General features: G+C 43.7%; 1 protein-coding gene across 8 annotated transcripts in view; it reads left to right on the top strand.

Annotated features, from left to right (window-relative positions):
• The window catches only part of SYNE3 (spectrin repeat containing nuclear envelope family member 3), a 92638-nt gene that overhangs the window by 44082 nt on the left and 32996 nt on the right, over positions 1–15560 (top strand). For 6 of the 8 annotated variants that reach the window (XM_038404902.2, XM_043517459.1, XM_043517457.1 and 3 more), the window contains 9 exons: positions 1677–1838; positions 3749–4093; positions 5394–5530; positions 8004–8178; positions 9207–9389; positions 9654–9797; positions 10458–10592; positions 12767–12928; positions 13735–13898. In XM_038404902.2, coding sequence (XP_038260830.1) covers positions 1677–1838; positions 3749–4093; positions 5394–5530; positions 8004–8178; positions 9207–9389; positions 9654–9797; positions 10458–10592; positions 12767–12928; positions 13735–13898 — 1607 coding nt within the window. Of the gene's footprint in view, positions 1–1676; positions 1839–3748; positions 4094–5393; positions 5531–8003; positions 8179–8877; positions 9070–9206; positions 9390–9653; positions 9798–10457; positions 10593–12766; positions 12929–13734; positions 13899–15560 lie in introns of those variants that run through there. The other 2 variants (XM_043517460.1, XM_043517462.1) reach the window with 2 other exon arrangements.

Here is a 15560-nt window from a genome sequence, read left to right as displayed (position 1 = left end):
CAGTGTTGTGTCTGTTCAAATGTGTGTCATTTATCACATGACCTGATGGATCGTAACATTTTCAGCAGTAATTTCCAAGCCTTGGACTGCTTCATTTTGGTTGAACAGCTTGTCCCAGACAGAGGTTAAGCTACTTCTCAATTTAAGCTGTGCATCTCCTCCTTAATCAACCTTTGTAATTTTACTTAAGATGCTGGAGTACATTTTCACCATAATTCTGTTTATCAATCAGATTTGAATCCTGCCGCTTGGGAGTTTTTACAATTTGCACTTCCTGCCCTCGTGTATTTATGTCTTCATTTCACTTTCTCTGCCAAATCCTAAGGTAGTGCAAATCAGAATAACCCCAGCAAAGTCCATTGAGCTATACAGATGGACACCAGCCAGGGATCTGACCCACTGTGTGCAAGGCTTGATTCAAGGTCTATGATCCCTCACACTAGGCTAGGCCAGGCCCAGATCACACGCTTCCCTACGCAGCTCCCTAGCCTGCAAGCAGGATCAGAAATGCACCCTGAAATTTAAAGGACAGACTCCCATTTCAACAGAGTTTTCAATACTCCATGTAACTGAGATCAGAATTTTGCCTTCTGACTGCAAAGACTGTCACGGTGGGGCAGATTCTCCAGTGTGGTGTAGCAGCTTTGCATTGCACCACTGTCACAGTCTGGCCCTAAAGCAAGGGGGACTGGCCCTGGAGGATTATCCCAGCACAAGGGTGATCCTCTGGTGGCTGCAGCTGACATATGGGCTCATGCATTTCTCTGCCTCCGCGCTGCTGGCATGGCTGGAGGAAAGGTGACATGGCCAGAATGCTCCTATATCATGGTGTCTTCAGACTGCTGGGGCTGTTTGCAGAGGACACAAGATAGAGGAGCACTCAGACTATTCCAGCTTGATGCAGGGGTCTGCACAGAGCAGCCCAGGTCAGGGGAGAGCAGATGGGAGCTTTGAGTCACTTTTTCCCCTAGACCAGTGACCTGGCCTCTGTGTAGATCAGCCAGATCCCAGAATTCAGTCCTGTCTCTGGCCCCTACATAGGGGCATAAGATGTGTGCAGAGAGATGTCTCCTTGCACCCTGCCACTAGTTTGTGCAGAGCCAAACACTGCCAGGCCTTATATATTGTGCCAATGAAAGCAAAGTCTTTGGAGGTTACCATAGATGCTAAAAATATTTCAGAGTTTCTAATGCTGCAAATACAGTCTTTTCTTTACATCTTGTTTAAATGGCAAGTGCTGTGAAATAATTTACATGCCCCAGGCATGATCAGACAGAGTAATCCTATACTTTTTGCCAGCATGGAGGCTGTCGCCGTAGCTTGTAGGCTGGCCCCATATATTGTCTGTGTTTCAAAGCAAAGTTGGGAAAGAATAATACCGTTTTTAAATGAAAAATATGAAGCTTTGGAAAGGGGAGGTGAGGCAAGGCACTGACCTCACAGGACCGTGCCATCTTCTGTTCTCTGAATAAACATTGAGATGCTACAGCACAGCCAAGATCGGGAGAAAGCTTTACATATTTTTGTCCTCATCCTGGAGATGAGGTGTGAATTCCTGAAAAGGTTGAGTGACATGGGGGTGAAAGGAAATGGACTCTGTTTTCCTAGTTAAAAATGCAACCTATGAAGAGACAGATAAGCTCTGGCCTCACCGTTTTGGACATTTCTTGTTACAGTGCAGAGTGAAATTGCTTGAAAAGATAACGAAGGAACATGAGCAATACAAGACCAATGTCGACCAATTTCAATCGTGGCTGAATGGTGTGACTGAAAGATTGAACTGCTGCATCGGAGAAACAACAACGTTGCCAGCAGAAAATGGGCTAAAGACATTGCAGGTTCTTTATGATACGGTTCTAGTAGGGGGAGGGAGAGCGCTGCTAAGAAATGCATTCTCCTCATCTGAATCCCTTCTTGTGTATATTCCCCAAATCATACAAGTATTTAACAGAATAGTTTTCCGTGTAGCAGCCATGTTAGTCTGTATTCGCAAAAAGAAAAGGAGTACTTGTGGCACCTTAGAGACTAACAAATTTATTTGAGCATAAGCTTTCGTGAGCTACAGCTCACTTCATCCGATGCATTTGGTGGAAAATACAGAGGGGAGATTTATATACTCACACAGAGAACATGAAACAATGGGTTTTATCATACACACTGTAAGGAGAGTGATCACTTAAGATGAGCCATCACCAGCAGCAGAGGGGGGAAGGAGGAAAACCTTTCATGGTGACAAGCAAGGTAGGCTATTTCTAGCAGTTAACAAGAACATCTGAGGAACAGTGTGGGGACTGCTGAATGAGAGACTGCTGAATTGGAATTAATTTGCAAACTGGATACAATTAACTTAGGCTTGAATAGAGACTGGGAATGGATGAGTCATTACACAAAGTAAAACTATTTCCCCATGGTATTTCTCCCCCCAACCCCACCCCCCACTGTTCCTCAGATGTTCTTGTTAACTGCTGGAAATGGCCTACCTTGCTTGTCACCATAAAAGGTTTTCCTCCCTCCCCCTACTGCTGCTGGTGATGGCTCATCTTAAGTGATCACTCTCCTTACAGTGTGTATGATAAAACCCATTGTTTCATGTTCTCTGTGTATGTATATAAATCTCCGCTCTGTATTTTCCACCAAATGCATCTGATGAAGTGAGCTGTAGCTCACGAAAGCTTATGCTCAAATAAATTTGTTAGTCAATAAGGTGCCACAAGTACTCCTTTTCTTTTAACAGAATAGTGTATTCACAAGATCCATGTGGCTCTGAAAGTATGCTATGGGCCTAGAATTCAAGCACTTCAAGTTCAAATTTGGCTCAGGGCAGAAATCTGGAGAGGGGGAAGGCATATTGTCTTTATCAAAGGGGGATATTTAAAAGATATTTAAAAGAGAGGTGTTCTCTGGTGCTCTCTCAACAAATTCTGGTGTAATGGCTTAAGAAGGGGTCCTGAATCAGGAGTTGTCCAGGTCTGCCACTTTCTGTGAGGTCATTAACACACCATTGACAACTCTCCCAATTTTATCATGAGTCTCATGCTATTTGACATTTTTCTTAAAGCTCCCGTTCCTGGAGTCATGTGATTACACGAGAATCTGAGCTTTCATTAAAAAAAAGAAATGTAAGTTTCTAGCCTTCCTGGTTACAGAGAGAAGCATAAAAACATGATCTGAATGTAGCACAGAGGCTCAAAGGCCAGAAGACAAATAAAAACAACCCTGACCTTTATTATTTTTAAAAATCTAATGATTTAAGTCAATCTCATGATTTTGGATGGGCCTGACTCGTGATTTTTGAATGCTTGGGGTTGGTGACACTGTTAACGGCACAATTTTTCACAAGTGGTCTCCAGTTTTGGGTGCCTTAGTTTGGGCTACTAAACTTTAGACACCTCTGTGGCCTGAGTATCCGTGATGCCAAATACATGTGGCTCCTGTTGACTTCCACTGGCACTGTAAGTGCTGAACACTTTTGAAAATCAGACCCAACAGTTTTAAAAGACTCCTCTAGTTCTTGGGAAGCCATGCTCCTGCTGTTATATTATCGAAATCATAAGGCTACAAGTTGCAAATAAGTATATCAAATCTGGCAGCTGGCCACTTCATAAGTGACATGCCTTGAAACAACAATTGGAGAAGACAATAAATACACAGATAAAAGTAAATATTATCAGGTGTCATTTCCCCACCCTCTGCACCCCACCCCACTGTTCTTTCCACTTAATCCTTTCTGATTTCCTTCTTTCTTCAGAACATTGCCAAAGATGTTAAGCGTGGTGAAAAGAAATTGAAATGCCTGGAGGTTCAGTCCACAGGGGTGATCCAGAACACCTCCCCCCTGGGAGCTGGGAAGATGAAGGATGAGTTGGAGGAGTTGAGGAAAGCCCTGGAGAAGTTGAAACTAATATGTGGTGAGGAAGAGGAGAGAATACATAAGATCCTTAAGTCAGAAAGTGCCTATCAGTCCCAAGCCAGACAGTTGGAAGCAGAGGTCCAGGAATTCAGAAAGATGCTACAAAGACTAGAAAATGACCTGGAGTCAGAGGAGAACCCGAAGAGTGAAGAGGAATTAGTAGCTCTGTGGAGAAAATACATCGTAAGTTGTTGTATTTTGTATGCCTAAAAGCAAGATGTGAGAAGTGTAGTAAACACATTTGACAAAATTGAAGGTACATGACCACCCTTGATCATGCAGATATTAGTCATGTGACAATGTACTATAGAAAGTGCTCAGATATTATGGGGCTGAGGACGGTATAAGAATGTATGTAGAATCAAATAAGGAAAAATGTGAAAGGGGAGAAAAGAACCAACAATTTTAGTCTCTGCCTCACACTATCTGTTCCCAGTTTCTCCTTAGGTATAGCGAATAGTGTTTGTTGTTCCTGCTTATATGGGGTTGTGTCTTTCTCTGCAATTAGTCCCATTAAAATAAAGTGCGTACTGGTGGGTTTGTGCACACACACTTATAATTTCAGGTTTCTGGTAGTAGAAATCCCACGTTAAAAAAATCAAACTTCTCTAAACATGAGATGACATAAGAAGAGGGTCTTTTGCAGGCAGAGTATTTAAAATCACACATCATTAACTTCCTGTTAACAGCTGTAACATTTATGCATCTGTCATCATTTTTATTACTTTCATTATAATTCAAAATGCCTAGTTATATGTCATATTCAGCAACTACTGTGCAAAGAGTAGGGCAAAAGTAGTTGCAAACATTATTCACTAAAGCCAAACTGTGTTTCAATCCAGCTGTATACCTACCCCTTTTTGTTCCCTTTTCCATGCACATCCATATAACCATATTGTATTCTTGTAACTGTGGAAGAGCTGCTATTAGCACAGATAGCTTTGATTGTAATTGTACCAGAAGTGCTGCTCGCCTTAGGTCGCCCAATCAGGAAATAGAAATTAAGCCATGTGCATAGGTGCTGGAATTTAGAGTGCGGGGGGTGCTGCAGCACTCCCTGGATTGAAGTGATTTCCATCATATACAGGGTATACAGTTTGCTTCAGTGGCTCTCAGTACCCCCACTATATAAATTGTTCCAGCACCCCTGGCCATGTGACTTTGTTGACCAGTCACACTGTTTAATTAGTGAATTCTGCATATAAAATACTCACAGAGCACTTGCTGTGAACAGTTTACAAGACACCCATAGGCACAAAGGTGTTTTTAAAAATTAGTCACCTAACTATAACAAACAACCTGGACATTTATGAAAATCCTGATCGTTTCACGGACAGTTTGAGAACAGAAAAAGGACCAAATCTGACACACAAATAGCTTGTGGCAAATAGTTTGACCATCTCTAGATTCAGCATAGTCTATACATTTCATGTTCCAGGTTTTGTGCTCATAATGCAAACTGATCATTATTTTTATGATTAAGAGAACAAGAGCAGCGCTTGCAGCAGAAGAGCCAAAGGCTGAGAGACTGAAGGCTCAGCTTAAGGAATTATTCCGGTTTTCACAGAATATACAACCGCTCTCTGAAAGTGTTGTAGCTGCAATACGGGAATATCAAAGGTATTTATCCATGGGGAATGTGTGTGGGGCGGGCTAGCAGTTTGACATAAAACTTCACTGGGGACTGAATGGCTCCAAGGATCAGCAAGGGCCTGTGGAGAAAGTGCAAGATACAGACTGACCTTAGGTGGCAGAGTCACAAAGGGTTTTGGGGTTTTTCTTTTGCTTTGTTTTTTACTGATGATAGCCACATCCCACATTTCAGTTAACCTTGCTCCCTTGGGATCAGTTCCTGGAACCTTGTTGAGAAGCTTTGACTCACAGAAGTCCCAGAGGAGCTCATTTAGACACCAAAATAAATGGCCAGATTTTCAGAAGAGCTTAGCCCATTGGGCGTTGGCCTCTTTTGGCATTGCGGCTGGAAGTGTTGCAACATGAGCTGCTGGGTGGCTGAATACTTCCATAAATCTGGCCCTAGTTCTGAGTGCTGGAAAATCTCTTTCTTAGGGCCCAAGCCTGTTCCATTGAGCTGAGTGGGAGTTTTACCTCAATGGGAGCGAGATCAGGCATTTACATGTTAAAAATAGCAAAGGAAACTGATCTTTGTGGTTTCTCTGATGTAGTGGGAAGATTTGACTGTCTGGACAGTATATTTTCAGCTTCCATAATGGTTTGGAACACAGATTCCTTATCTCCTGCTCTTGGATCCCTCTCTTGCTGTACTATGTATAGTCTGGATGAAATATTTAGTTTGACTGCTTGTTTTAACATTGTAGAATCAGTGTGTTTATTTTTTGCTTGCTTTTCATGCTCAACTAAAAATCGGACTGGGAACTGTTGTTGTAAATGGCTTGGCTGAACTACTGCAGAGTGCACATGGCCTTTTTCTGGGAGGTTTGTTTTGATGAATCATTCCCCTCCCAGTTGTCTGGCAGGGCTTATTCCACCTTCTCCTTACTATGTATCTCCTGTTTCCTGCTTCCATTTTCGGGCTGGAAACATTTCAAATCTAGCCTCTCCCTGTGCTTTAGCATTTCCGCTTCCAGGCTGTCTGGAATCAGAAAGTTCAGAGGCTGCAGTTAGCAAACTTCAAGAAAGGATCAGTCTGGGAAGGGGAAAAGAAGGTCAGTTTATTTTTATTGTATCTAAACTGGTTTTCCTATCCCTAGAGCAGACTGTGCTGGCAAATGGAAAAAGACTGGAGAAATAAAGTTGATGCAGAAAAGCAAGCAATTCAAATTTTAAAAATGAAACAAACTGGGATTTATTTTCCAATGAAGAACAACTATAGGAGACTTAAACTTGCCTCTGATCAGAAATCAGTGGCTGTTCAATAAGTTGCCAGCTTTTCCCCAAAACTCCTGCTTCTTTGCAAGGCGTGGCAAAGTCACAGGCTGCTGCTGGCAGAGTCTGTAGAGTGGATGGCAAAGGAAGTAATAACAGAGATTTCCGTCTGAGGATTTCAGGGCCCTCAGGAAGCTAAGCTCATTGCCAACACCCGTGTGACATGTAGGTAACTAGTATTATCTCGATTTCACAGAGGGGGAAGCAGATGCTGAGAAGTGAAATTAGCCAAGATTGCTTTGGAAGTCTGTGGCATAACTAGGAGTTGAACTCTTGTCTCTTGATTCCCATTCCTGTGTCTTAACAGGACAATGTTTCCTTTTACGCGTAAACTTTATACTGCAAGCTGCTCCTGACTTCAGGATCCAACAGGATGGAAGGTCAGGAAAGCATAGGGAAGTAGGAGGTAGCTGTAGGGGGTCTGCTACTGGGAAGGGAACTGTGTAAGTTTGTCTCATGGCCCCACAGCATTTAGGATCAGCCTTCATACTGCCAGCCTGGATATTTAAACCGTATATTAGTTCAACGAGTGTTAGCTATTTTAATTTATCCACTGATTTTACTTGGCACACACACATGAGTCTAAGAAGTTTAAAAAATATAGAATGAAAGACCAGGAAAATTTATTTTTGTCCTCCTTTATTCTGGGCAATTTGGGGTTATCAACATTTATTTTTTGTGTGTAAAGATGAAAAAAAAATTTTAAATGGACCAAAACTCCTTTTTCACCTTTTTATGGAAATGCTAAAGGGGGCTGTAGCTAAATGCTAGGTTTCTTAGATGTACGTGCATGACTTGTTTCTCCCAACCACCCGCCACGTTGTTCCTTTGATCTTACTTGGTGGATAATACTGAAGATAACAAATTGAACACAATGAGATTGTTTGGCATTGAAACTGTCAGGTCAGATTTCATCCCTGGTACATCTCCACTGATTTCAGTGGAGTTGGAGCAGAGGTGAATGTGTCCCTCCATATTTAAGCAGGGTTTGTTGGACATCTGACAGGCAGAAGCAGCTGCCTAGCAAAGGGTGGACAAAGCCAGGAGTACAGAAGGAGAAAACTGAGGTTCTTTGTATTGGGTGGAGCAGGCACACGAGGATTGTGCTATTTTTGTCCCTCAGTGAATTGCACATTTAGCTTAAGATTTCACTTTAATCATTCTCTCCATTGTCTGCTTATTCTTGCAGGGTCAAGGGAAAGACATTTAAAATGAGCACTGGGACTGAAACTGAGCTCAGGCAGAGTTTTCAAAATCCACTGCGAGAGTTCCAGTTGTGGAAGCCATCAGCTCAGAGACTTCTGGACTCCACTGCTAATGTTGCTGAGCCCTCCCTGACACATGCTTTCTTACTTCAGATTGAGGTAGAGAGTTGCAGCTAAGTTAGGAAGCCAGTATCTTGTTCGCACAGCACAAACTGTAGTGACACGTGCACGAATGCAGCTGTCTGATGGCGACAACTGAGAATGTTTTCCAGTTCCTGTAGGAAATAACACACTGCTGAAATCAGGCCCACATCTTCACTAATTGTAACAGAGTCGCATCATTTTGAGCATTCTATTTAATGAGCTAGAGTTGCCAGTTGAGTAAGGAATGTTATATAAGAGCTAAGTGCCTTATTATTGCCTTTGGCAGTAACCCCACATCCATCTGGGTAGGAAATCTGAGGACACCATTAATACTTTTGTAATAATATAGTTTAGATATTAAGATACATAATTGCTGCATGCACCCATGAATTGAGTAGTGATGGTGATACCCTCACCCCTTGGATCTCTGGAATAAATGTTTTTATAAACAGGGCTCAAACTGAACCATAACTCTGATAAGACAGTTTCATGTCAGGCACCATGTAGCTCAGTAGGCTTCCTTCATGTAGATCAGCAAAGCAGCTGCAGAACCAGAGAAACGAAGCAGTCCAGTTTATATACAAGAAATATTGTGAGCAGAATTTACGCCTTTCTGATGCAGTTTGTGGTATAACAGCCTAAGTCATCCGTTATACCAGGACTGGAGTAGGCCCACAGAGCCCTACAGTGTTGCCCACAGCTTCCTCCTTTTAGGAGTGTAGACGACAGATCCCAGCAAGCAATGCTTCACCTTGATGCGAGCAGCCAGGCTTCATGCTGAGCCGTTGGGCCTCGTCTCTATATTTGGGATGAAGGTGACTGCAATTGGCTCCCTTTATTTAAAAAAATGAGTGCTGCACTTGGGGTTCTGGCAAGTTGCTGATTTGGCTCTCAGCTTGGCACACTGTGGGTGCCTTCCAGTATAGCAGGTATGCTCAAGATACTGTTGTCCTACAGCCATGGCCTTGCTGTTTTTCTGTGCATTTGCCACCTGATCCGCTCATGTAGCCCTGGGTGTTATAAGAATAATTGTTCTCCTGTAGGCATGCCTGGCTGAGAGCTCCCAGTTCAAGGAGCAGTTGATGATGTTACAGCTGAAGAAGGATTTGCTAAGCAATATCTTTAGTGAGGAGAGAGCAAAGTCTCTCCTAGCAGAGGTAACCGATACGGCAAAGGAGAGAGAAATTCTACACAAAAGACTGCTACAAAGGAAAAGCAGATTGCAGGTGAGCAGTTAATATTCAGTTCATTCCAAGGCATGTTTACTATTTAATATCCATGCCAAAAGTGTGATCAATCTTTTATTAATCCAGATTTGTATAAATAAATTCACTAATACTAACCAACTGTGTCTGATGCATTTTGTAGATTAATAGAAATGTGGATTATTGTGCAGGGCAGCTGCTTATTTGCTCACAGTGTCAAGTGAACACTGACAAAATAATATAACTGTAGTTATATCGAGTGCTCTTTTTGCTCTTTCTGCCTAGAGTTTGATAACTCAACATAAAGACTTTGATGCAGGCTTTGTGCCTCTGCAGAAGAAGTTATCTGCTATCAGAGCCAAAGTAGATCTAGAGAATGAACCACAACCTGACCATTCAGGTAAAGAAACACGACTCCAGAGACTACAGGTATGTTACAGTGATGGTTATCTATGCTACCTGCATGTTAATCATGCTCACCTTAGCAGATGGCCTGACTGATTTATTTTCCTTCTAGGCAAAATGTATAATTTATTTATGTCAGAAGTACCGGGGGGCGAGGAGAAGCCCTTCTTTACTTGACTTGTCACACAAGTAATTATCTGATTCTAGAAAGATGTTTTTTCTATGATAAATTTATACAGCCTGGTTCTGATCTCACAGTGGTGAGAATCAGGGTTGGGAATTGGGATTTTTCCTGTAGTGCCAAGAGAAATAAGCAACACTGCTGGGTCAACCTAACTTTTTAGTGTAGACCTGGCCTCGGTGACAGCAAAATCAAGTCCTTAAATTGCTGCTATTTTGGTACTATTGCACCATTGTGGTGCTTTAAGTAGCCGACTATCAGTAAGCATGCTATCACTTGACTTCTTTGTAATCAGCTGCTAATATATCAGAACGCCTGCTTCTTTTGTAAATTTTCAGTTCTAGGTATCAAAAACTAAATTGCTTAAAATTAGTTATTTTTCTTTAATACATCTCATGCTGTCAAATGGACCCAACTGCAGAATCAATGTTCTGACTGTCTTGTAGGCCAAATTGTGTTCAGTATATAAGTAGCCAATGTAAAGTATTCCCTTTTCTCTACAGATGATCCAAGAAGAACTGGCAGAGTTTATAGTTCAAATGGAAGAGCTGGAGAATCTAGTTCAATCTAATCCCACCCACAGACATAAAATGAACCAGCTTTCATCTGACTATCAGACACTGAAGAGATCTCTGGAGGTAACTCATCATTTAGTGAAGAATTTAAAGTGGCAGCTGTGAAAATTATCCTTTCATGTTATCATAATGTCTGCTTTCAACCATTGATATTTTCCGCTAGTGGAAAGCAGGGACTGAGTTCTTATGCCTTTGATAAATCTTTAAACATTCCCCAGTTTTCTCTGTTTTAACCTTCCTCCCCCTACATTGTGACCACCATCCTACCAACTAAGACTACACGTAGATGTAAATATTTTGGTTGTGGGAGGGGGAAATTTTTACCTATATAGTTATAAAGGTACAGCCCCTAGAGTGGATGCAGTTAAACCATACTGCTCTAAAGCACCTTTATACCAGTATGTTTCCCTTTCTGTATGGGAATAGGTTATACCAGAATAAGCACCTTTATACCAATATAATTGTGTCCACACTAGTGGTGGTTGTACGACTTTAACTATACCAATATAATTAAACAATACAACTTTTTGTTCAGACAAGTCATGAGGAATGGATAGACTCCCTTTCAGAGTCTATAAACACTACTCCTTGTTTGGTTTGGAAAGTCTCAATTGTGTAGTGTGAGGCTCCCCACCCCATGGGGCTGAATCCATTGCCGAGTGTCCAGATCTTTTTGGCTTGGGCTTGAGCAATGTTCTTGGGATTTGCTGCATTGGGCATTTAGTACTGGGTCATCTGGAAGGTTCATCACAAAGGCTTTATAAGACCTAAAAGTTTATGAATCAAAACCACTGCAGTTACATCAAGGTCTAATTTAACCTAAAGCAGGGGTTCTCAACCTTTTTCAGCCCCCCCTCAGCATGCTATAAAAACACCAGGGCCTGGCAAGGGAGGAGGGGGGAGTGCAGGGTTCCGGGGCGGGGGGGGGAGGGTCACGGACCCTTGAGCATAGGCATAGTTTTACTTCTATTGGGGTGGGGGAAGCAAGGGCTGGCGGGACTCGAGCCAGCTCGGCACAGCATGGTCCAGGGACGGAGTGCCACCTCCACCCCCTGACTCATTTAGGAGGCCACCCAGCCTGTCTGGGCTGTGGGGGGATGCAACCAAAAAATATAACTCAAAGTGGGGACTCAGTTCAAAAAGTTTGAAAACAGCTCAGGGTGCAGGCAGGGGAGTAGCTCAGGGTGCAGGCAGAGAGTAGCTAGGGACTGTGTGCAAGCAGGGGATTAGCTCAGGGTACAGGCAGGTGGTAGCTAGGGTCTGTGTGCGGGCAAGGGGGTAGCTCAGAGTGGAGACAGGAGGTAGCTGGGGGGTGTGTACGGGTGGTGGTGGGGCTCCCAGTGCTGCTCCGAGCTTCAGGGGTGGGCGCTGGGGCTCCCGGCTTCAGCGCCACACCACTCCTGGCTGGGGTAGGGGAAGGGGGGCGCTGGCTTCAGCCCCACACTGCTCCTAGCTGGGGGGCAGGGGCAGAAAGGGGCACCGGCTTCAGTCCCGCACCCTCCCAGCTGTGGGGCAGAGTGGGGCTCCAGCTTTAGTCCCACGCCACTCCCAGCTTCAGCACTGGGACTCGGGACACCGGGTTTCAGCTGCAGGGCTCCACTGCCCCGTGAAAGGGCTCACAGACTGCCAACGGGCCGCAGATACCCAGTTGAGAACTGCTGACGTAAAGTATTTTGTTGCTTGTAAAAACAGCTGTAAAAATCTTCCTTCCCAAAACAAACTGAGTTCATATAAAATTCTCTTGGTTTGCTATGTCACTAAAAAAATTATTCATAATAAAATTTGACTCTAATATGCTAGGGAATTCTAGTTTTTAATCACAAATAGTAAACAAATATATCACTGAAATAGTATTTTTCCAGGTAAAAGTACAATATGGCAGATCTCTATTATATCTAGAGTGATTTCGCATGCAAAGAGGGGAGGACAAAGTACTTAGTTCAGATACTAAAATACAGGATTTTCACTTTGAGTCATCTGTAAAGAGGGAAACTATTCTAATACATAATGCCCCACCATGTGGCTAAGCTCAGATCTGCAGGCACTTGTAGATATCCAGTTAGGAGGTACATTCCGTGTCATGGTACTAAACAGCTAGGCATTTCTGCCTTTCATCCATATTATCATTTCATTTCTTTGTGTTTCTATAGCACTCGTCGCCATAGTCTCTCTAGTGAAACCTGCTGTCTCTTTGTGTTCTATCACTGTTGTGTTTTTGTCACTCCTGGTATTTTTAGATCATCCTGGCACGGACTGAGAAGCACATTCAGGAGCATTGGACATTCAATAATAAACTGTCAGACCTTCAGGGGTGGATCACAATGACTGAACAGAAGCTGGAATCCTATCAGGATGCCAGGGGGGAAAGGAACACAGAGAGCAGAGTCGCCGACTTGGAGGTGAGGACCACATCTTGGCGTATGATGTCATCATCCATTTGCTTTTGTGATCCATGCAGCAAGTAGATGTTCAGGGGAACTGGTGTGTTCCCCTGGGCTCCATATCCATTTGCATTTGCCGTGTAAACTGGAGGACAGAGGATTCCTACTGCCTAGCTGGACTGGTCTATGATGAGTGCATGATGATTTGGGGGTGGTTGGGGCAAAAGAAGCATCAAGCGTCTGTAGAAATGTCTGGGGCATCATTAAAGGAAAATCCAGTCTTGAAAGTGAATTCCTCCTGGCAGGATGGTTTCTTCAGACACACAGCAGTGTAGCATTAAATGGTGCATTACTCTATTGGTTTATCCTACGTTGCATTTTTTGTGCCAAAGGGAAAATGTCCCCATTCCCACGGTTGCTCAGTTTTTCCTCGATGGAAGTACTTTGGGGTCAGAGTCACTCGTTCTGGTGACTTACACTTCCTGTGCCAGCCTGGGCTGATTGGCCCTTGAGCGGGAAGCAGCAGCTTTAATTTCCATTGGGGGCTCCGGAGAAGCCCCACAGTGTTACCCTGCATCAGGGACTTTCTAGCTACACCTCTTCCCTAATCCCATGCTATCCACTTCTTGAACTTTCCTGGATTCCTGCAGGAACCCCTAGCAGATTGTGCTGCTGGGGACCCGTAACTAGTGTAGTGCCAAGAAAAACGAGCATAATCCTGGGCTGAACATAGCCCTTCATTTGACACAGGTATCATGCATTGTGGTAAAGCTTCAGAAATAGCAGCGACACCTGAAAGTGACTGTGAGTGCTGTGAATTTCAGGAGCTGCTAGCTGAATTCCCGGATAAGGAGATCCAGTTGCACCTTGTTGAGGCTCATGGCCAGCTGGTGATTGAGAGTTCTTCCCCAGAGGGGGCAGCACATGTCCATACTGAAATGAACCAACTGATAGAGTCATTGAAGTCACTCAAAAAAATGACAATCAGGTAAGTGTTCATATATGTCTTTCCCTTGTCCCTTCGAGGGGAATTCTCTCTGCTGCTCTATAACCAGCCCTGAAAATACTCCTAAAGGAGTATTGAAAGTTAGAGGCTGTGCTTGATTCTCTTTTGACTGCAGTGGAGTTACTTCTGATTTATGCTGGTGTAAGAAGGTAGAGACTCAGGCCAACTGTGTCTATGACCTGCACAATACCTCCTCTGAGACTTCAGCCAGGATATTGTGGTCTGTGAACAGACACTCTACCTGGCAAATCTCCCTTAGGCCTGAGCCATTAGGAGCTTTGCAGTACTTGAGTCAGAAGATAAGGCTTTGAATGAGAGTGTTGCAGATGTGAACAGAGAGAAAAGTCTGGATCTTGGAGAGGTTATGGAGGAGGAAGGGGAGGCAAGACTTGGATATTGCCTGCATGTGTGGGGCTAGGGAGAGAGCAGAGTCAGAGGCGCCACTGGGTTTAGAGACCAGAGGGGCTGGGAGGGTGACATTGTTAGTGATGGCAGAGAAGAGGATTTAGGTAGGGGGAGCTGAAATGCTCACCCAAGTACGGTGATAGCATGTCTAGGTTAGTTATCATGATCAGCCACCCCAAACTGACAGTCTCCACCTCCCTTGTATCCTTCAAGCATTAGTAGGAGATAATGAGACTCTTGAGCTGTGCCTCTTGCAGCCACAGCAAACCAGCTGTAATGGGGGTGACAGTTTCACACAGTTTTGTGTTGAAACCTCATTAGATTTCAGAGCATGGCTCCCAAGGATAAACAATTCAAATGAAAGCCATTCAGAAACAAGCCAAGTCAAACAGACACGCACACAGAGCTCATTCTCTAATTAGGTCTTGCTGGCAGCTAAGTATCACTTTGGAAGATATTCTTACCCCTACCATTACCAGATGCCTTGGCTGTTACCTGTCAAGGAATGCTGCTTAATTAGAATCACACATTCCTTCTCCATCTCTGGTGTGAGCTCTTGGGTTCTTTTACAAGTGGTTTGTCTGGATTACCACATGCTTGGGTTCTCTGGCTCCCGTGATTTCTGTGGGTGTCCTGGATTTTGTTGAGAAATACACAAAGAAATAACAGGTTGCTCACCTGCTTCTGATGATGTTTTTTGTTTTTTTGTTTTTAGAGCACTCTCAATTATTTTCATTTTGGAATTTGTATAGAACTGGTCCCCGCCCCCCTGCCTTTTTTCCCCACAAGCATCAGGCTTCTCAGAGGTTCGATGTGTGTCTCCAAACTGTGCAGTCCTGACCTCCTCCACCAACCACACATTAGCTCTCTCAAATGGCTCTCTCCAAATGAGACAAAAATGCTTCTATCCATTGATGACAATTTCTGGTTTATTTTCCACTCAGCATAAAAAGATCTTTCACATTGTGCCTAACCTCACTTTAGCTCTGTGACGGGTTGGACCCCCTCTTCTGGGATGCCACCTGATGTACTAGGATTTCACTGAGCCTGCCTGCTCCAATAGTCTTGGCTCCCTCTCCCTGTTTTGCTGAATTAGGCTTACCGGCCTCTGGCAACACGCACGCTCGCATCAGCTGTAGAATCACACACAGTCCGCAAACAGCACTCTCTGAGAAGACTCAGCTAGGAAATCACCCAGCACTCAAGTGCAGCTCCCCTCTGGAAAGTCTACCCAAAATA

The sequence above is a fragment of the Dermochelys coriacea genome, chromosome 6, assembly GCF_009764565.3.
Source record: "Dermochelys coriacea isolate rDerCor1 chromosome 6, rDerCor1.pri.v4, whole genome shotgun sequence".
NCBI classification, from domain to species: domain Eukaryota; kingdom Metazoa; phylum Chordata; order Testudines; family Dermochelyidae; genus Dermochelys; species Dermochelys coriacea.
Note: the sequence above shows the minus strand (reverse complement) of the source record. Positions and strands in the feature narration are given on the sequence as shown.